This window comes from Aphidius gifuensis, linkage group LG6, assembly GCF_014905175.1.
Source record: "Aphidius gifuensis isolate YNYX2018 linkage group LG6, ASM1490517v1, whole genome shotgun sequence".
NCBI classification, from domain to species: Eukaryota; Metazoa; Arthropoda; class Insecta; order Hymenoptera; family Braconidae; genus Aphidius; species Aphidius gifuensis.
The window spans coordinates 1599496-1621723 of NC_057793.1; the positions used below are offsets into that span (position 1 = coordinate 1599496).

The window sequence follows — 22228 nt, forward strand, 5'->3', positions numbered from 1 at the left end:
TTTATATATGAGCATATGTTAATTTAGATGGCATCGGGAAAATAAAAACCATGGATAAATTTAGTTTCAACATTGCAACAGGCACAGCTGATAAATTATTAATAAATTTTTCAATACATGCCAAAAAAATCGTATTATTAGTAAAAAAATAATTAATAAAGGTATAGAAGCAATTATGTTAGGTGATCTGGAGGAAATTTTTCTCCGCCTTTCGTCTACTTTTCTCCGTCTTTTCTCCACTTTTTTCCAACATTGACCCATGGGTGGAGAAATGGTGGACAAATTCCTCCACTTAAAATTCATTCCGACTTTTCACCAACTTGCTGTAGTTGCTGGGTTTTTTGTTTTTTTGTATTATTATTGTTTTAAATAAATAGACAATTTTTTTATTTGGTAGAAATATCTTATTGATGAAATACATAGTAGATATAAAGTTGATACAAAGAGACGTCACTACTACGACAAAACTACATCTTGGCGGATAATTTTTCCGAGGTACTTAATTGGCTTTTGTATGCCTTGTTCATATTTTTTTTACAAATAATATCAGTGATTTAAAACGAAAAAAAAATCAGCAATTATTTTTAGTTATTCAATTGGCTTGATAATAATTTTCTAATTAGTATTTTCATTATTTTTAATACATTTTGTTATTTTTTTTGTATGGAATGCTCAAAAGGAATGATCAAGTTATATTTATTTTTCTAGATAAATAATTTAAAAAGAATTTTCATTTTTTGGCACCTCGTTGGTCATTAATCATTGATGATTATACATCATTAGCGCCACATTGAAATAACATTAATATTAATAAATAAAATCACTAAATTTTACGACATTTAAAAAATTTAAATAAACAATATTTTTATATAAAAAAATTAATAATTAAAAAAGTCATTTTCGTTACTAAAAAATATATATGTAGCAAAAATTGTTGGTTTGTTATTTAAAAAATTGTATATAAATGTAAAAAGTTTTTTTTATTTTTTTCTCATTTTTTTATATATAAATTGAAAATATTATGAAATTTAATTATTATTTGTCATGGATTTAGTGACATTTACTTGAGTATTATAATGAAGAATTTACTTTTTAATTTACGATTAACAATTTGTTGATTAATTATTTTAAACAATCATTAATTTTATGATTGATATGATTATTTATTTATTTTTTTTTTATAATATATAAATCGATATTCAAATAATTTATTTATGTGCGCATAGAAAAAAAAAAAAAGAAACATTCTTTCATTTTTAAAAAGTCAAATAATATTTTTTAAATTAATTTTATGATGGCTACTAATGCTTCAAGTTTAAACCTCGGTCCATTCTTAATCTCATTGGCTAATAAATATATTTTTATATTATTTTTTCTTTCCATAATTTATCATTATTATTTGAGTATTAAAACGTAATTAATTTTTTGTTTTAACATGCTTTTATTTGACTTACAAATTGTCATTATTCAGAGAAAAAAAACCAGAAATCTCAAGATTTTATTTATTACTAATTGATTATGAAAAATTAAAAAAAAAAATCTTATTATTACTGTTTTACGATTTTTTTTTCTTTTATAATAGGCAAATTGAATTATAATTTAAATAATTGCCATTTATTCTAATATAGTTTTACAATCAATAATCTATAAATAATTATGATTAATTTTTTTTTATTTAATTATATATTTGTATTTAAAATGACAATAAAAAAAAAAAAAAACAAATTAGATATTTATGTTAAAACCAATCGAGACTAGAGCTATATCATCACACGACAATATTTAAAAAAAAAACTCCCATTACATGGATCTATAATAAATATAAATTTTAAAATAAAAACAAACTTTTTTCTTATTCTTTTGATAAATAATTTTCTTCAAAAAAGTATCATTAATTTTAGTTAATAGTGATACTCAATAAAAAGCATTAAATTAATATTTAATGATGTAAATGTGAAGCACAAATTTTAATGGAATAATTAATTTAAATATGGCTTATGCAAATATATGCATTTAATATTTAAAAAAATGCACCAGCAAGTTCTTGGAGATTATTGTTTCTTGTGTATTATTTGTTGTTTCAATTCAGCATTTTTATTCATCCTGAAAAAATCAATTTCAAGCTTATAAAATCATATTTATGTGAATAAAAAAATATTTATCAATTTAATAATCATAAAACAACAAAGCACAATTAAAAATATTACCCATTCATGTTCGTCCACGCCTTCCATATGGTCTTGTTCCAAAGAACACTCTATCACATCGCCAACAATGTTGCTCATATTTTTTTGGATCTACCACACACAACATAGACACACATAAATCACACTCCAATACAAAAAAAATAATAATAATATAAAATAAAAAATTAAACAAATAATAAGTATCTCAAGGAAATGAGAACATTTTGATGTGTAAAAATAAAATAAATTCGTGCTTTCAATAATACTGTTGTTGTTATTAATTAGCTTAAAAATTATACCTCATCTTGCTTGGCTTTCATGGTGTCTGCATTCCATCCCATTCTACCTCCACCACCACTGCCAAATGACTGTGATGAATATTGTCCAGATTGTTTAGCTGATACTGGTGCTGTAACAATACCTTGTCCTTGATTTTCTGAAACTAATAAATGAAAAAAAAAATATAAAATAATTGAAGCTACATTTTAAAACTTTTAGAGTTTATATAAATTAAATTTTAAACTTACGACAATCCATTCCAGGTGGTTGAAGATTAATTCTAGATGCATGTTTATTAATTCCACTGAACCATTCACCAGATGATAATGTTGGTTTCCATGTAACTCTTGTTGGTGGAAATAAATCATCTTGAAATAAATCACTTTTAATTCTTGGTACAGTAAAACTTAATGGTTCAATATTATTATTTGTTAATCTTAATGCAGATGCAAATTCAACACTAGCAACATCACATTTATTTTTAGGTAAAAATGATAAACCTTGATGTAAATTAGCAGCACGATGATGACTCAATGGACATATATATGGTGCTTCTTCAGTAACTTCAAATGCATATATTGTTGAATCACCACGTCCAGTTAATAATAATGTTGAGCTATCTTCATCATAAAATGGCATTAATATTGCTGGTGATACATCCAATCCAACAGTATTTAATGGTGTATTTAATTGATCAGCTTTAAATACCATTATTTGTCGTTCAGATACTTTATCAAAACCCATAACAACAATATATCTTCCATCTAATGCCCATATAACTCTAGCACCACGTGTACCAATTGGTCCTTTACCTTCATTTATTGGTACATTGCTTGTTCTTGGTTTATAAACACGTAATTTACAATCTTTACATGATGTTGCTAAATATTGTCCACATGGTGACCATGCAATACTAAATATTTGATCATTATGTCCAGTTAATATTATTTTAGCAATTGCTACTTTATTATTGCTGTTATTATTATTTAAACCTTCTAAATCCCATATTTTAATTGTTGTATCATATGATGCTGATGCAAGTACATCAATAGCAAGTGGATGAAATTTAATAATATAAATTTTATCAGTATGTGCTTCAACAGTATGTTTTGGTTCATTTGTTGGTTCAATAAGACCACCATTTGGTATTTCCCATAAACGTATCATACCATCATCACATGCAACAGCTAATCTTTGATTATTAAATGGATCCCATTGAAAATCCATAATACTTGCACCATGTACTAATGCTGGTATAACACCATCAGCAAGTCTACCAGTTTTATTTAATTCTAATACAGCAATTTTACCACCAGGACCACTTAATGGTACAGCAACACGTTCATAATTTGCATGAAAACCATCACATTCACCAGATATTTGTCTACTAATATTTCTTATATTTTCAATATGAGTTGATTTATGACCAGGTGTACCTTTTAAATGACGAAATTTTGATACTCTACCAAATACTGTTGATGTACGTTTTGGTGTTGGTGTTGTTATTGTTGCTGTTATTATATCTTGTTTTTCAAGACGTGGATCCATACTTTGTTGACGTAACATTGTTACTGGTAATTTTATTATTTTATCATCATCTTTATTATCATTTTTTGATTTAAATGAATCACGTCGTCTTAATGATGTTGGTGAACCAATAACACCCATAGCTTTTTCAGCTAAATTACCATCAGTTACTGATACTGAACGACTCTCATATAATCTTCTTCTTTCAGCAATTGAATTTCTATTTAAACCACCACGTTCTAAATTACCTGGTTCATCATTATCTGGTGAATCATCTTTTATTTTAATACTTGATTCAAATAATTTACGTCTTTCAGCAGTACTTGGTGTTTTTGGCTTGTAACCAGAATCACTTGAATTTGCATCTTCTTCAATTGATGATGTATCACTTTTACCATTATCATTTTCTTTATTTATTATTATTTGTTCATTATCATCAATTGGTGATGATTTATCAGCATCAACAAGTTCATCAGTCATTGTTGAATTATTTGTATCTTGTAAATGATAACCATTACTATTATTATTGTTGTCATTATTTGGTGGCGCAACTGGAACCGAGAATACTTTGTCAAATGAAAATTCTTGATTTCCAGATTTTGCCTGAAATGGTTTTGGTCCAAGTCTTGGCTGTAGAAAAACAAACAAAACAACAAAAAATACAATTTTTATTATCAGTTAAATTATCTTTTTAAAATTATTATTATTATCATTATTATTATTATTATTAACAACTTGAAAACTATTAAAAATATCTATAGAAAAAAAATAAAAATGAGATAAAAAAAGTAATGATATTATTAATCCTCCTCCAACCTTGTAGCCACCAACAATATTTGGACTGACTGATGTGACAACTGATGCTGAATTTGGTGATGTTCTTGGACGTGCAACTGGTTTTGGTTCTTCATCAGATATACTATTAGCACGTGATGATCTTGGTAATGGTTTTGGTGGTATTGTTGTTTGTCCTCCTACTCCACCACCACCACCACCACCTCCAACTCCACCTCCTCCATTTTGTATTTTTTTATCATCACCACCACCATCATTATTATTATCAAATATTTTCATTGTTTCATCAATTTTATCAGCTTCATTATCATAATTTTCTTTGTCATTATTTTTATTAAAATCTTTTTGTTTATCATTATTTCTATCTTCATGTTCTTGTACAATTGATTGTACTTTAGCAATTTGTACAAAACCTTTTGGTGTTGCATGTAGACTTTTAGCTGCTTTTGCATTTTCAGTTTTAATTATCTGCTGATTTTCCTTGAGTGCTGCCAAGTTTCCTTTGTGTATCTAAAGGTCAAGTTGTTTTTTTTTCTTCATTATGACACTTATTTTTATTTTTTTTTTTTTATTAAACAGTCAAAGCTACGCACACATTTTTTTTTTTATTTTTATTTTTCACATTCAAAGAAAAATTAGCTAAAATCATCGGTGTCATTCTGAAATTTACGTACACACAGCAAAATAATACATAAATCAAAACTAAAAAAATAATAAAAATTTTCAAATAATAATAATAATAATAATAATAACAATCGTGCTGTAAAATAAAAATAAAAAATAATAATAAAAATTAAATAATATTCTACACAAAGCTCAGCTGAAAATGATATATAAAAAAATAAAACTTACTGTTATTGATTCTTCGCCTTTTTCACGTTTAGCTGGATCAAGTGATATTTTTGGTACTGGTGCATCATGGCCTTTGATCCATGCCTCAGCATTATTTTGTGCAACACAGCCAGCAGTATCTGGATAAAGATCACTGTGAAAATCTCTGTATGACTAAACAATGAAGAAAAAAAATTAGTACAACTCAAAAACAACAAATGTAAATGCAAAAAATAAAAATAAATAAATAACCTTTCTTGGTACTTGATACATGATTGGAATAACAGTTGAAGATGTTAATTGTAAAATTCTATTAACTTCAGCTTGCATAACATGTAGTGCTCTTTTGGGTACTGAACAAATGCCTTTTGTTTGTTCACCACTGTGACGTATACCCTCAACAAGATATGGATCTTTATCAGTAACTTCCATATACATTATTGTTGTATCACCTTTACCAGCAAGAAATAACATATTTGTATCTGAATCAAATATTGGCATAAGTATACCAGTACTACAATCAAGTTCTAATGTTTTTTCTGGTATTGTTAAATTTCTTAAATCACGTATATAAACTTGACGTAATCTACTTGCATCAAAACCAGTTGTTAATATTCTTCCACTATTACCAAGCCATACAACTCTTGAATCTTTGATACTTTGATGACTTGAACAATGATTAACAATTGGTTTATTAATACGTGGATCAATAATACGTAATTGTTTATCTTTTGATGATGTTGCTATTAGTGTACCATCATATTTCCAACTTAAAGATTGTATAACATCATTATGTTCATTATTTGAAAATAATTCATTTTGTGATACAACATCCCATAATGATAAATTTGTATATGATACTGTTGTTAATAAATTATCAGCAGTTGGATGCCATTGTACAACTTCAACTCTTCTTTGACGATGTGAAAATGTACATTCTGGATTACATATTGATTCTTCAAGTCCTGTATCTGGTATATGCCATAATTTAACAAGACAATCTTGTGAACCAGTTGCTAATAAACCATCATGAAATGGTGAAAAACTCATGTCTGTTACAGTATCAGTATGGGCATGTAATAATGGCATTGTTTTACTTTTTCTTCCACAATCTTCAAGTGGTAGCACTGCCAAACTTGATCCTAAAATATTTATTTATTTAATTTTATTTATTTAGCTGTTATTATTTTTTTATTATTTACTTACCATTGTGATCAACATTGAATGCCATAAATGCTGCTGATGCTGCAATATTATTTCCATAAGTTTGATATGAACCAACGCAAATATCACGAATACATGCTTCTGGTTTTGGTACAATTGGTGTTGCATTTTTATATTTTGATGCTTTAAAACGCCAAGCCATTTTTAATCATGTAATCTAAAAAATAAAAAACAACAATTTAATACTTGCTATTTAAATAAACAAAATTTAAAATATATTTTACAGTTATAAATTTAAATAATTCAATTAACCTTGGTGATAAATAGAAAAAGTACGTGAGTAAATTTTTATAAATTGTATTTTTATTTTTATTATTTAATAAAATAATCAGCTTAACAGTCAAGAGTAAATTTTTTTTTTGTTGTGTATGTATGACTAATATTCCAGGGGGTGAAATATCCCCACCCTTGAGTATAAACCACCACCAATACACAAGGGTTGTAACAATAAAAAAGGAACAAAAAAAAACCTGATTTACGCCGAAAGAATAGAAGACAAAAAAGGAGCAAAAAAATATAAATAAAAACAATTTTTTTTTTTTGATAAATAATAATATTTACATAGATAAATAATATTATTATTATTTTTAAATAACAATAACAATAACAAAAATAAATTAATTAATGATTGATTGATAAAAACTTACGTGATTAAAATTTTAAAATGAAATTTGTCATTCGTTGTTGATAATATGATATTTTTAATTTATTTATAATAATTAAAAGTTGTTTAATTATACACACGTTAATTGATAATAAAAACACAAGTAGTAAAAACAAGTAAAAAAGAGACTAGACATACACAATGTCACAATGTTGGTTGGTGGTTGTGGTGGGCACGGGCGTCAGGATGACAGCCGGAAATGGGAAACCTCCCCTTTGCTCCCCTTTGCTCCCCTTCTCGTTGTATTTATATCGCTCTTTCTCTCTTGCTCTTGTTGTTTTTTAGTTATTTTTTGTTATTGTTTAAAAAGTATGCTTGTGTGAGTCCCTGCTGGCATTGTGTGGCATTGAACATGTGTATATATGTCTTTGTTTTTTATCACCTCTCTCAGTCAAGGGCCCCACCCTCAAGTACAGATCACTTACCGACCGAGATATCAAACACACGCATGCGTGCATCAATCGATTAGGAAATTTAAAAATTATTTTATACAATTTTTCATTTTTTTTTTTTTTTTTGTATTAATTATGGTATGATTTTTTAATGATGATAAATCAGCAAGTACAGCTTGAAAAAAATTTTTTTTTAAAAATGAGTATTTTTAATTTAAATATTGTTAATGAATTAATTAAAATTTAATTCGATATTTTAGAGATTTATTAACTTGTTAATACGTGAAACTATTTTGAGAAAATTGGCGAAATCATTTACACCAGGGTGATTGATTAGCGGGTTTATAATCTGGGTAATTTTTTATTTTACATTTAAAATAGTGATCTGCGATAGATGAGAGATGTCAAGACGCTAAAATCAAAGTGAGAGACAGATTTTTTAAAGTCGTGACGAGACAAGAGAGAGCTTGACTCTTGCCTCGTCTCGTCTCGATTTTAAAAGATCTGCTAAAAAAGTTAAACTTATCAGGCTGTATAAAAAAATCTCCACTCAGTTCATAATATAATATAAGCATAAAAAATAACTTTAAACATTAAAATCAAAAACATGGGTTACCATATGCGAAATACTATCAGGACACTAATGATGCCGCGAGACATGAGAAAAACGAAATGAGACGAGAATTTGGTGTTCCTGATTCGGGAACGAATGTCCTGATCAATCCTGATCCTTTTCATAAAAAATGTCTTAATTTGAGAAAAATGTCATGATTTATCAAAATTTTTCTTTTTCCAATTAATCTTGATGCATGCGGAGAAATGAGTGGAGAAATATGTGTGAAAAAATTTCTCCGAATTTCCTCCGAAAGACTTGGGTAAAGAAATGTTCGGGGAAATTTCTCCGGCTTAAAAATTCAATTCATAAGACTTTGAGTGAAGTTAATCCAGGTATCACCTAGAAAGCATTCTCGGTTGTCTATCACCTCTCTCAGTCAAGGGCCTCACCCTCAAGGACAGACACATACCACGGTCACTTATACTGACAGAATTATCAAACACTCGCATACATGCATCAATAGATTTAAAAAAAATTTATATATTTTTTTTTTTTTTGCATTAATTATATATTTTTATTTTATTATTCTTTTAAAAGTACAAGCTGAAGTAATGGCATAATTTTTAATGATGATAAATCAGCAAGTACAGCCTAAAAAAAATGCACAAAAATTAATATTTTAAATTTAAATGATAATTCTGTTAATGAGTTAATTAATTTACTTCGATATTTTGGAGATTATTAACTTGCAAAAGATTATCTTTACGAAAACTTAGTATTGTCACAGCAAGAAGTGAAACAATTTCAAGAGAATCATAGCCAAGAATTAAATCCCAAAGATATAAAAGTTGTTCTGGTGGTAAATGACCACTGAAACCTCTCATGAGCCATTTAAAAACAACTCTAACTCTAAAAAAATTATATTATTTATTTATTATTGTTCCTAACAATTATTATAAATTAATTAAAAAAATATAAATATACATACGGTTGTATTTGTAAATTACGAAAATGAGTCCAAAGTTGTGGTTCATGACACTGTAGTAATCTTTCAAATAATAAACATAGAGCAACAATACCTTGTTCATGACTTGATACAGTATGAAGACGAAACCAATAACGTAAATAAAATGCTCTAAATGAATAATACATTGCACAAGGATCATCATATAAATAACAAAATGGTGTTGCATACATTGTAAAACCATGAAATGGAATAACACCACTTGGTGGAAATACAAGTGTATTTTCAAGTGCTGCTGGTTTACCTTGTAATACAGCATGTATAACTTGTCCACCAGCACTTTTATCACTTGTAACTGGTCTTAAAATTTCTGAATCACGTGAAAAACAAATCATTGTTTTGTATAATACATCTTCAAATACAAAATATTGATCATCATTACTTGCTGTTAATTGAACGTCTTTTATTATTAGCTTGTCTACCATTATGTCATACTGAAGTACCATAGATTTTAGCTCTTCATAGTAATCAGCATCCTGTTGATAAAAAAAAATAGAATAGAAATTTTATGATGAATTATTTTGATGGGCAAAAATAATTACAATTTCCTTGACAACTGATCCAAGAACAAGCGACCAAAGTTGACCTCTGAGTGCTCGTGGTGATCCACGTTTTAAAAATTCTTGTGCAATTGGTGAATGATTTGAATTTAATACTTTTTCACCAAGTTCTGTACGTTCTATTTCTAGGCTTTTATAATTTCCAACAGCTGGCATTTCATTATCAACCCCAAGTAATGGTGCACCTTGTGCCAACTCACTGTACGTCATTCTCTGTTATTAAGCAAAATTAAAACAAAATTATATATTCACCCAGTTTTAATTGGCTGTAACATGTAGATATAATTTTTTACCAATTGTTCAAGTGTCTTGACACGAATTTGAATATGACTAAATTCCCAATTTGGCTGATTTTGTTGTTTTTTAAATAATGGATCTCTGATAGAGAATAAAACTTCGAGAAAATCTTTTGGTGCATAGAGAGGACGGTACTGAGATAAATCTTAAAATTAAAAATAAATTACAATTGATGATTTTACTGAAAGGGTGATCATATTGTTTTAGAAAAAAATTTTTTTTATTTTTTACCAACATCATAGGTACTCAATTCATTCCATTTTTCAGCAAGTTCATCTTTATCTGAGCTTGGTCGTATTCTGGCAAGTGGAACATTTAATTCATTACACATGGAATTTAATGATTTTTGAATTCTTCTTTCCCATTGTATTTGTGCTTTTCGAAGATAATTTAAATCAGCTGCATCTGGTGATTTTAATTCATCTTTTGGCTGTGAAATTAAGCATGTTTTTATTGATCTAACATAGCTGATATTGTGTGGAGATTAAAATAAAAATATATCTACTTGTGATCGTGCCCAATGAAAAACAGTATTTCTTATTTCAGTTTCAAGACCATTATTTTTTAATGCATCAATAAGTGTTGTCTTGAAATTGTCTTTTTTAACAGCCGATGAAGCAACAAGATGCTTGAAAATAAATTACATATTTTATTTAATTTTAAAATATAATTTTTGATGTATTTTAAAACTAAAAATACCTGAACTTCGTTGTAGAGATTTTTATAATTAGTCATACATTGAATTTCTTCGGTTAATTTATTAGCTGATTTTTCCGTATCCCATTTGTTATCTTCATTATTCATTTTACTCAAATTTATTTTTTTATTATTTTTAAAAATATTATCAATCGAGGAAAGCAACTGGAGCGATCGCCATTTGTATAAACAAATATTGTTTCCCGGTTTACCTGGGAAACCGCGAAACAAAAAAAAAATTATATATTCACGTGATACGCAAATAAAAAATTAGCAATCCCCACTTTTCAATCTAAATTGTGTATAGTTTATGTAATTACATCCGCGCATGCGTTTATAAAAAATTATTAAATAAATTTAGCCGCCATTTTCTCGACAAATTGTCAATTCGATAGGTCGTCGAAATAGCCGGCAAATCTTGTCTAACAAAATTTATAAATCACAAACGGTAAAGATAAACAATAATATCAACAATAACATTATTTTTTTTGTTTAAATAAAATTAATTATGTGAATTGATCAAGATAAAGATTGTCAGCCATCTTGGGCCCTCGTTTTCGCGCCAAATAATTCAAAAAAAAAAAAAAAAAAAGTAAATTCGATACCTCGAAGAAAGAGAGATAAAAAAAAAAAAAAAAAAAATACATTGCAGAAAGTATACATTGAAACGGAAGCGGCCTGATATCCAGTGTTTGCCAAGCTCCCAGGAACATGGCTCAGGAACTCGTCATGCAATAATATTCCCCAGTGGAAAAAAAAAATCCAATTTTTTATTTGAATAAAAAACCGGCTTTTTTTTTTTATCAATTCTCGAATGTGACTGTTTAATTGGACAGTGTTTAAATGGTTTTGATTTTTTGTTTTAAATTACCGTTTTTTTTTCTTTGTTTAAATAATAATAAATAAATTAATAAAAAAGCAAGTAAACTGTGGTGTAAAATAAAGAAACTCAAAGTCAACCAATAAATCTAGGAAATCAAAAATGAAATTGATATAAAATGGAGACTAATGTTGGACAAAGTGTGTGATAAATTGACTACATAAAGGCGTCTGTCTGTAACTTGTTTAATAAAATTCATAAATAATCATTAACAATGGCAAAAATTGACACAATTGATATGTCAAAAATATTAGAAGTTCAAGTTACACAAGGTGAAATGCTTGACGACTCACCAATAGGTTAGAATATTAACATATTTATTAAAATATAAATTATTATTTATCAATTATATTTCTAACCTAACTTAATCATTTAAATTTCATTGACAATAATTTTATATTATATTTTTTTCTAATAGCAACAAATTCATTAGGCACAATCACAACACTGAGACCATCTCAAATAATAACTCCTCAAGAAAGGACATTTTGTGATGCCATGTTTGGCTGTGGTAAGCCTAATAATTAATTATAAATAATAAATAATAATAATGATTAATTTATTGTTAATTATTTAATTTTAGATTTGGCTAAAGTACGTTTTAGAAAAATTCATTGTACAGCTTGTGATGTACATATTGGTTCAGCACCATCAGAATCACATAACATGCATTCACATCCAATATTAAAAACTCTGTTATGTACATCATGCAGAGACTTTTATGGGGACGGTTTATTTGAACAAGGTACAATGACAATGACAATAATAATATTCTTGATTTATTTATAAATAATTTTACAATATAATAACAGGTGATGATGCTACTGATATGTTTTGTCGTTGGTGTGCCAATGGTGGAAATCTTTATTGTTGTTCATACTGCAGTAATACATTTTGTTTGAAATGCATAAAACGTAACTTTGAAGATCACGTTAGAAACAGAATTGAAGCTGATGAAAAATGGAAATGTTTTGTTTGTAATCCAGAAGATTTATATACACTTAGAGCAATTTGTTGGGCATTGCTACAACATGTTAAAACTCTTTCAAGGTATAATTATTAAATAAAAAAAATTTCATCTATATAAAATGATAATTAATTAACTAATTAATATATTTATTATGCTATTAGAATACTTCAAGCTGATAATTCAATGACACAACAAGAAATACAATCAAAATTGGAACAAGATGATTCACTTTGTTGTATTAATAAACGACCAAAACCAGCAAAACGAAAAATAAAACATGATGATATAAATAATTCTGATGATGGTACATATTTACCAGTAAATACCACACATTCATCGAAAAAAAAAACTAAAAAGAAAAGATTAAATTCATCAACATACAATGATAATGATATTAATTATGAACATGATGATATTGCACCACTATTACAGTGTGAACAATCAATGATTGTTGAAGATGACATTGATTCAATTTTACCATATTCACCATATGATTCATCAAACTTAAAATTAACAGATTCAATAATAAATAATAATAATAATAGTTACAGTGTATCACCAATGCAATATCGTCCAGTTGTTAGAAATGGTCAAACACATTTGATACCATTACGTACAGTACGTACAATTGATTTATCAACATCTGGTAATACATCACAATTCAATAAAAATTCACCAAATAAATATCATTCGAAATTCACCAAAAAACAATCAACTGGTACAGAAGCAGCTATTAATTTAAATGTTAATAATAAAAATACAACAACACCAAGTGTCATTGACCTTGATAGTGATGATAATGACAATGACAATGAAAATACAACAAATACAACAATAAATAATAATCAAATAATTGAAATTGATGATACAAATCAAAATAATAATAATGCTAAACAAAATTATCCACGTTTAACTGTTAAAACATTTGAATGTGAAATAAATAATCCAATAAAATCAATTGATATAATACTTAAAAAATTACGTAGTAGATTAAAAATTGATATGAATAATTTTGAAAATTCACCAAGTGGTAATGATGTTAATGATGCAAGAAAAAAATTAAAATTAATTAATAAAAATATTGATAAAGTTGTTAATGAATTGGCAGAATTTAATAATAAAATGATTAGAAGATATAAACCATGGAAACAAACAGTGATAAGTGGTAAAAATTTACAAGATAATAGTACAACTGAAATAATATTATATAAAAAAAATCAGGGATGTATATTACCACTTGATATGGAATGTGTTGATGATTCAGAAGAAGAAATAGAAGAAGTAGAAGAAGTAGTAGAAGAAAGAGATAATGGTGATGTTGGTACTGATGTTGATACAAATATTGATTGTATTGTTGATTTTACAAGAAAATTAACAACATTCAATGAGAAAGAAACAATTAGCCAAGGTTGTAATACTGATTGTATAAAAACCCAAGACAAAGGTATACAAGTTTATGAAACAATAAATAAAGATTATGATATGACAATTGGTTATTCATTATTAATGAGAGCTGATTATGATGAAAAAAAGAAAAAAGAAATATACAAACCAGTTGTTATACATGATAAGTATTTTGGTAAATATGAAGAACAGTTTATATTTTATCTTCAAGCTTATGAGGATCGTATTGGTGATACATGTGATGATGATAATGAAAAAGAAAATACTAGTCCTTATAATTGTAATGATAAAACGCTAATTGATATTATTGATAATGATATTACAATATTAAAAAAACAAAATGACATACAAATTATTGATGAGATATCAAATTGTCATGATGAAGAAAGCATTGATAGTCATAAAAATACTGATGTTATTGATGATAATAATTTAACACCAGATGAAGCTAATAATACTGATAAAAATTTAAATTCAAATAATGATGATGATCAAGATAATACAAATGATGATAATGATAAAATGGAAATAGAAAACGAGCAAGAATCATTAATTAATATTAAAAATAAAAAACAACAAATTAATCAAGATAGTAAAGATTTAAATGACGATATTGATGAAGAAAATGAAAGCATATTGTGTAATAATAAAACACAAGAGCCAATTAGTATAGTAGATCATAATTATGGTAAAGATATTGAGAATAAAAAAAGCGATAATAATATTGAGATTCAAATTGATGACAATGACGAGGATGATGATGATGATGATGATGATGAGATTGAAAATGGCAAAAACGTTGATGAAATTTCAGAAGCATTGACGTCAATTGAAAAAGAAATATCTGAATTTTCAAAATTGGAAACAGAATTACTTGATAGTCCAAGAAAATCAAGTGTTACGTCAATTGTTCATAGTAATACTGTTGAAAATGGTTTAGCTAACAATGAAAATTCAAGTCCAATTGAACCTGAAGAAGCTGCTAAAGCTGTTCGAGCACTTATTGATGATCATTCACTGGATAATAATACACCACCAAATAAATCAACAAACGAGGATGACGATGAGTGCACCATTATTGATTAAAAACAAATTACATCTAGCTCTTTCTTCTTTTTTTTTCTCATCAATATTACAACTATTTGTTTTTTATTTTTTCGGTATTACATTTATTTTTTGTTTTCATATTTTTAACAACAGTGTCATATCAGACAAAATACCTCACTTTTTTTTGCTTTTTTTTGTTCACTTTTATATGATAATAATCATCTTTTATTATTTTTCAAATGATAAAAATACTTTTGTAAATATTTGCCTATTTTTTTATAAAACTCTTTGAATTATTATCTTTTTTTTTTTGTTTTTTTTTTTTTTTTCTAATAAAGTAGAGTACTAATGATTAAAAATAAAAAAAAAAAAAAAGTATCGATAACAAAGCTAATAAATATCGTTGTCATAATTTTTCATAAAAACTTGATTTTGTTATTATAAATAATTTCAATTAATTAAATTAAATTGTGAGTTGAATAAATTAAAATTTAAGAAAAAATAAAACATAGAATTAAATAAATAGTTTTTTAGAAATTTTTATTTAAAAAAAAAACACAAAAAAAAAACATAAATATCGTAATTAATAAATAAATAAAAAATATATAATGGATTTGTTTTTTTTTTTTTTTTTTCTTTTTTCTTATATTGACATTTTGTAGTAATTGATGTATAAAAAAAAAATATTATTTAATGTTAAATTAATTATTTCTAATCAACGAAAAAATTAGAAATTTTTTTTCCACAACAAAAAAATAGTTTAATTTTTTATTTTTAATATCTAAATTGTCCTTTTTTTCCCATTCCATTGTGATATACTCTCAATGGTGTATAGCTGCCATTTCCATTTGTACCTTTAATAAATAAAAAATTTATAATTAACAAAAAAAAAAAAGAAAAAAAAGTAAAATTAATTAGTAAAAAAATACCTTGTATAATTGACGGTGTTGTTCTTGAATGTGTAATATTTTGTGCATGACATTTTGGCTTAAGAAAACAATGATAAATAACAAAATAAATACAAGCAATAATAGCAGCAGCAATAGCCATAATTTGATAAACAAATTTAGCATTATCAACATCATCATAGTTTGAATTTTTCAAGTATCCTCCAATAAATGCACCAATTGATCTTCCAATACAAAAATGTGCAACAACTGGTATTGCTTGTGCTGTTACAGTAAATTGTCTTGGTATAAGATGTCGTAAATACAATATTGATGTTATCCACATGATACCAAGTGTAAAAAGTTCAAATAATTCAGTAATAATAATCAACCAAGGATCATTTAATATACTCAAACCAGTAAAACGTATAATATACATTGTAAATGCAATGATAAATAAATTACTGTGTCCAATATAATCAACAAAATTTTCAGATTTCCATAGAAATAATAAACATGGTAAAGTACCAATTGTCAATACAACACCAATAGTCAATGAGCTATCATCAATATAGGATAAATAAATTGGTAAATATGTGTCCATTGTACTCCAAAATGTACCAAGTATTATGAGGATAATAAATAGAGCAAATGTTTCAGTACCATAACGTTTAACAGCACTCATTGGTACAGCAAGCATACCAGATGTTGTATGCCACCACCATTCTGGTGGACTTAGTGGCATGTTATTTGATGTTAATGCAACAATTGATGCTATAATCATCAATAAACTATGCATTATTATTGGTATTAAATAATTTGTATCATATGATGTTGGCAATATGAGATTCAAGTAACCAGATAAACTTCCAAACAGTGAAAAACCAATTGTACCAAATACAAATTGTCTACCAATGTCACCACGACCACATGATGTTTCACGTGTTGCAATGACAACAGCTGAATCAAGTAATGTTATTATTGTCATTGGAAATATATCAGATATTGTACGTATTATTGCATACATCCAAAATGTCATTATTGGATCACCAGCAATTTGATGACATTGATTTTCCTTAAGCCAATAATTATTTGGCTCAATAAATGGATCAAACATATCACATTCAATTTTACATGTTTGATTTAATTTTTTTTTACTATTTTTTAATAATTCTGGTATACGACAATGTATATTTTCATCAATTGGATATTTACACATTTCATTTTTATATTTTGTATTAATTGCTTGTTTAAATGTTGCATTAATATTAATATTACCAGAATCAATTGTGTATACTTGACAATGTGTATTATCATTATTTGTAAAACACAAATGTGGTGGTTCATAATTATCATTTAAATTACTTCTTTTTGATTTATTATTTACTGTTGATTTTGTTCGCCACTCAATGTCTTCTTGTTTTATTTCATTTTCAATTGGTACAACACCAAATTCATCATCATCAATATCAAACTTTGACGATGTTAATGATGAAAATTTATTATTATTATTGTTACTAATTGAATGACATTTATATTGACAATTATTTAATAATACTGAGCATATTTTACTGTCACTTGTCCAATTGTAACATGTTGAAAATATATTTATACGTTGTTGATAAATCATTGCACCATTATTATCACATGAAAATTTTAATGTTGGTTTATATTCTTTTGGTAGTTCAATTCTTTCAACAACTGGTACAAGTGTTAATAGAAAATAAGATAGACCAGATAATAGACAAGTTATGCCAATCATAATACGTAAATAACGTCCAGTTGATGATTTTGATTTGTTATATTTGTAGCTTGCTAATTTATCAGCAATTGTTGATGCTAGAAGAGGTCCAATGATTGAGACAAGTGGTGAGATTATTGATATTGTGCGTATTTCATCAAGTGAAAGACCAACTGATGTCATGTGAAGTGGTAAAAATGGATAAATACAACCAATACCTTTAAAAATTGTTTAATATTATTTATTAACACATGATGTACATGATGATGTTGTTGATGAATCATATAACTTACCACCAAAAAATAAAAACAAAAGAAATTTTAATGATATTAAATTTCTGTTGATGAATTTTTCTTCTGGTTCATCCTTGATGGAACCCATTGTTTCGATTGATGCCATTGACATTTTTGTTTGTTTATTTATTTGTATATTGTTGATGAGTTTTAATTAATTATTATGATGGTGAATTTTTTATTATTCTTGAAATGACAACATCTTTCTGTAAAATATAAAAATAATTATTTAATTTAAAATCTAGTGAGTGTGTGTGTGAAAAGGAAAGGATAAATTAAGGTCTTTCAACGGATGTCGTTACTTTTTATTTCATTTAATCAGACAATATGTATAGCTGTGTTTGATAATCATTGCGTCCTGTATCACAATGATCTTTTTGAAAAAAAAAATTGTATATTTATTTTTGGGACAAAGAATAATCGAAACTGATTAATTTTTATTTTATATTTTTGAATTGTTTATTTAATTATTTAGAGCAAATTTCTAGCGGTTTTTTTTTTTTAGAAAATTAATGCATTTTGTAAATCGAAATATTTCGAAATATTTCGAAATATATTTTATCATGAAAAATCATTAATTTACAAGTGTAAAATAAAATAAATTTTTGTTTTTTTTTTTATAAATAATTTATATCGATTTATTTTTATTCTCCGATGATTGTTACTTCCGGTATGAATTTTATTGAATTGATATCCCGTTTGCTAGTTGCATCTAAGACACCTGTAAGTTTTCAATAGTAAAAAAAAAAAATAAAAATATATTTATAATGTAGAGAGAATGCTGGATGATGAATTCCATACACCAATGAAACGATCAGGTTGAAAATATCAGGTGTGCGTTCGTTAACCCCTTGTTTTACTATTTATTTATTATTTATTTAATTTTTTTTTTTTATTATTTTCACAACGTATGAGTGAACTTATCGCTTCCTCTATGGAGTTGTCGATCCGCTTCATGAAACTGATGATGTTCACTGGTGGGTAATTATTTTCAACGTGAGATGATATCGAGAACAATTTGTTATATTTACTTTTTCAATTGACAATTTTTTTTTTATGCTTAGTGACAGGATGTAATTAAATTAATAACAAATATTTTAGTTCATTTTTATTTTGGTCATAATGATAATGAGTTGGCATATATATTTTTTTTTTATTTTAATTATTCATTCTTTTTTTTTTTTTTCGTATTTTGCGTGACATTTAATCCCCTCGTGTGTTGGGCATTAACATCTTGCTCGTAAATTAAAATTCAGTTTTATTTCTTATACCATGGCAACGAGTGTGCCAAACATTCAAACGAAAATAAAAAAAAATAACAATAAAAATACAAAAAAATATTTTAATTTTATGACTCATTTTTAATTTTTTTTTTTTTTAGATAACTATGTTAATTTAGAAAGAAAATAGTAATGAATTAATTTACTGGACAAGAATTTTATATTAAAAAAAAATATATTTTTTAAATAAATAATTTAAAAGTTAATAATAATAATAATTTTTAAAACTAAAAAAACAACAAAGAACAAAAAACTGGTTTTATTTTAAAATTTATTTATCTATTTATTATAAAGTTATAAATAAAATAAATAAATAAAAAAAATAAAATAAAGACATTTTTAAAATATATATTTCGCAAAATAATTTATAAATTTTATATTTGTATTTTTTCTCCTAAATATAGAGTTCAACTGGGTCAAATTCATGTGAATAAATAATATATATTCTCAGAATTTTATTCAATCAGTTTTACAATGATATTAATAATATTTTATTTGTAATAAAAATTAAATGCACGATGAATTTACTATTGATAAATAAGTAAATATATTTTATGAACATTTATAATAATTTTTTATTATTTATTACGTCATTGAATTTTTATACTGATGCCATCACTTGATGATGATACAATATATTTACATTTGTCCTTTGCTTGTTGACTTGAAATAATTTGTATTTTTTTCCTTTTTTTATATGTCAATTTTAAAAATAGCTCAATAAATTATTCATGAGTTTTATTTATTTATTTATTTTTTATCTCAAAGTATTTGTGTGAAAGAATATACCTAATTTAATTAATTAATTTGTCTTTTATTTATTTTATTTTTTCCCAATCATTCGGGGCTTTTAAATAAGTCGAGTATAAATATGTGTGTAATTTAATTTCCATTGTATACAGTTCGATAAACAAATCAAATTGGGTTAATGAAATTGTCGTTTTTTTTTTATTCGTGGAGAAATTGTGGAAAAATTGCTTCGAAAAAATTTAACGCGAAGAAATGTCCGGTAAAATATTTTTCGATGTGAATCTTTGCCGGAGAAAATTCTCCACATGGTTAATTTTGAGGAAATACGGAGTATCACGGAGAAAAATGATTGCGAGGTTTTTATTTTTTCTAAAAAAAATTTTTAATATTTAAATTGAATTTTCATTAATACTTTAGTGAGATATTTATTTAGTCTTATTCATATATGCTTGGTCATATTTTTTTTTCACATTTGTTGTAAAAATAATGGCCGAATTTTTTTAATAATTTCACTTGGCCGTGCATGCAATTATTGTTGTATTATTAATTTCCATTCATTCTACCAGCAACTCGGGAAATATAAATCCCCCCGTTGAGATAACCAATGAAGGCTTTTTTTTTATTTCTTTGCTGTGAGCTGATTGACTTTATTTGTAGCTCAATAGCTCAAAAATTATCATAGAAACGAAAAAAAACTATCAAATGCACATAAAATGCTCATAAAACAATAATATCAATGATAAATCTATGATCATTTGATATGTATTTGATGTTTTTTTCTCGTTTCTATGATAATTAATTAACTGAAATATCTATAATATTAATTAACCACTGATTTTTATGTCGAACACTAAACTCATATAATTAAAAATCAATTGTCCTATGAATTAATACATTGACATAATTTTCGATATGGTTTACAACCTGTTCATTTTTACTGATCATTTAAAACAAATTTTTCTATACTCCTGGCTTCATTTTTGTTTCAACACTCCAAAATTGATTATTTTTAATACTCGATATGGTAATGAGTACATTGATGATCGTAATGTACAGACAATAATTAAAATTCAAAAAAAAAAAACATAATAAATATAAATAAATAGTGTGAAAATTAAAATTACACATTTATTTATTTGCTAACTTTTTTGACTATTCATTTTTAAAATTAAAAATAAAATATGCTAGTTAAAAAAATTACTTTTTATAATTGAAATAAAAATACAAATAAATTTTATAATATTTACAATCCTTAAATATTATTAAATAATAAAATTAAAAAAAATAAAAAATTCCAAGTAATTTTTTGAATTTTATTATTTGCAATTTACTTAGAAAAAAAAAATTATCAACATAATAAAAATATAATTTATATTCAAGATGAAATTTTATATTTTTAATTCACTCATATAATGTGGGACAAAAATTATTTTAGACTATTAATAATAATAAAGCATTATTATGATTTTTTTTTATGTGTCATAGAATTTTTTTTTTTAATTCATCAACAAACAGATGTATCAAATTTAATTGAATGAAAAAAAAAATACACTCATTGTGTCATATTCAAGTCAATTACAAAGAAAGTAGAAAAATAAGAAAAAAAAAATATGTAAATACACTAGTTTGTTAATTTTTTATTTGAGCTCAAAAGCACGACAAAACTTGTTCGCAAACAAGTAGGAGTACAAAAAAAAATACATGACGACATGGATAAGTTTAGCAGTATTATTATACATATTTTTTTTTTTAATTTTTTTTTAAATATGTATATAACAGAGGATTATCCATGTAAGTATAACGGAACACATTATAGGGATCGTAAAAAAAATAAGACGTTGAAAAAAAATAAATAAATCTATGTTGATAAAATAAATGGTTTAAAAATAAAATAAGCATTACTATTATTTAATTAAATATACACTAATTTATCTAAAAAAATATT

At 25.6% G+C, this 22228-nt stretch overlaps 4 protein-coding genes across 8 annotated transcripts; 1 reads left to right on the top strand and 3 right to left on the bottom strand.

The window, feature by feature from the left end:
- Window positions 1–726: 726 nt before the first annotated feature.
- LOC122858659 (coronin-7) lies at window positions 727–7539 on the bottom strand. Of its 4 annotated transcripts, none has more exons than XM_044161702.1 (9): window positions 7490–7539; window positions 6825–6999; window positions 5871–6760; window positions 5640–5792; window positions 4809–5297; window positions 2714–4622; window positions 2486–2628; window positions 2208–2297; window positions 727–2103 (listed from the first exon to the last, which is right to left on the bottom strand). In XM_044161702.1, the coding sequence occupies exons 2-9, from the start codon at window positions 6982–6984 to the stop codon at window positions 2095–2097; spliced, it is 3843 nt and encodes a 1280-aa protein (XP_044017637.1). In that variant the 5' UTR covers window positions 6985–6999; window positions 7490–7539; the 3' UTR covers window positions 727–2094. The 4 variants fall into 4 exon arrangements, with proteins under 4 accessions (XP_044017637.1, XP_044017638.1, XP_044017641.1 ...); XM_044161703.1 differs by lacking the exon at window positions 7490–7539 and adding an exon at window positions 7095–7120; XM_044161706.1 differs by lacking the exon at window positions 4809–5297.
- Window positions 7540–8997: 1458 nt separating this feature from the next.
- On the bottom strand, window positions 8998–11231 carry LOC122858686 (TBC1 domain family member 19). The gene is made up of 8 exons (XM_044161767.1): window positions 11035–11231; window positions 10841–10963; window positions 10567–10765; window positions 10332–10480; window positions 10021–10251; window positions 9443–9954; window positions 9177–9363; window positions 8998–9105 (listed from the first exon to the last, which is right to left on the bottom strand). Exons 1-8 carry the CDS (start codon window positions 11137–11139, stop codon window positions 9037–9039), a joined length of 1575 nt encoding a protein of 524 aa, XP_044017702.1. The 5' UTR covers window positions 11140–11231; the 3' UTR covers window positions 8998–9036.
- Window positions 11232–11700: 469 nt separating this feature from the next.
- Window positions 11701–15374, top strand: LOC122858664 (uncharacterized protein DDB_G0283697). The gene is made up of 5 exons (XM_044161718.1): window positions 11701–12210; window positions 12330–12422; window positions 12495–12656; window positions 12724–12961; window positions 13043–15374. The coding sequence occupies exons 1-5, from the start codon at window positions 12126–12128 to the stop codon at window positions 15369–15371; spliced, it is 2907 nt and encodes a 968-aa protein (XP_044017653.1). The 5' UTR covers window positions 11701–12125; the 3' UTR covers window positions 15372–15374.
- A 5-nt stretch (window positions 15375–15379) lies between these two features.
- LOC122858671 lies at window positions 15380–18632 on the bottom strand. 2 transcript variants are annotated; one of them, XM_044161730.1, is made up of 3 exons: window positions 18254–18625; window positions 16262–18178; window positions 15380–16186 (listed from the first exon to the last, which is right to left on the bottom strand). In XM_044161730.1, exons 1-3 carry the CDS (start codon window positions 18363–18365, stop codon window positions 16107–16109), a joined length of 2109 nt encoding a protein of 702 aa, XP_044017665.1. In that variant the 5' UTR covers window positions 18366–18625; the 3' UTR covers window positions 15380–16106. The 2 variants fall into 2 exon arrangements, with proteins under 2 accessions (XP_044017665.1, XP_044017664.1); XM_044161729.1 differs by having other exon boundaries at window positions 16038–18178; window positions 18254–18632.
- Window positions 18633–22228: the final 3596 nt, after the last annotated feature.

Coding starts and splice junctions, on each gene's coding strand:
- LOC122858659 (XM_044161702.1), bottom strand. CDS start 6,984: ATGGCTTGGCGTTTTAAAGCATCAAAATATAAAAATGCAACACCAATT. Junction 6,761..6,824: donor ATTCAATGTTGATCACAATG/GTAAGTAAATAA, acceptor TAAATATTTTAG/GATCAAGTTTGGCAGTGCTA. Junction 2,298..2,485: donor TGAAAGCCAAGCAAGATGAG/GTATAATTTTTA, acceptor TGTGTGTGGTAG/ATCCAAAAAAATATGAGCAA.
- LOC122858686 (XM_044161767.1), bottom strand. CDS start 11,139: ATGAATAATGAAGATAACAAATGGGATACGGAAAAATCAGCTAATAAA. Junction 10,964..11,034: donor ATCTCTACAACGAAGTTCAG/GTATTTTTAGTT, acceptor TTTATTTTCAAG/CATCTTGTTGCTTCATCGGC. Junction 10,252..10,331: donor TCAAGACACTTGAACAATTG/GTAAAAAATTAT, acceptor GCTTAATAACAG/AGAATGACGTACAGTGAGTT.
- LOC122858664 (XM_044161718.1), top strand. CDS start 12,126: ATGGCAAAAATTGACACAATTGATATGTCAAAAATATTAGAAGTTCAA. Junction 12,211..12,329: donor GCTTGACGACTCACCAATAG/GTTAGAATATTA, acceptor TTTTTCTAATAG/CAACAAATTCATTAGGCACA. Junction 12,657..12,723: donor GGACGGTTTATTTGAACAAG/GTACAATGACAA, acceptor ATATAATAACAG/GTGATGATGCTACTGATATG.
- LOC122858671 (XM_044161729.1), bottom strand. CDS start 18,365: ATGTCAATGGCATCAATCGAAACAATGGGTTCCATCAAGGATGAACCA. Junction 18,179..18,253: donor TTTGTTTTTATTTTTTGGTG/GTAAGTTATATG, acceptor CAATTTTTAAAG/GTATTGGTTGTATTTATCCA.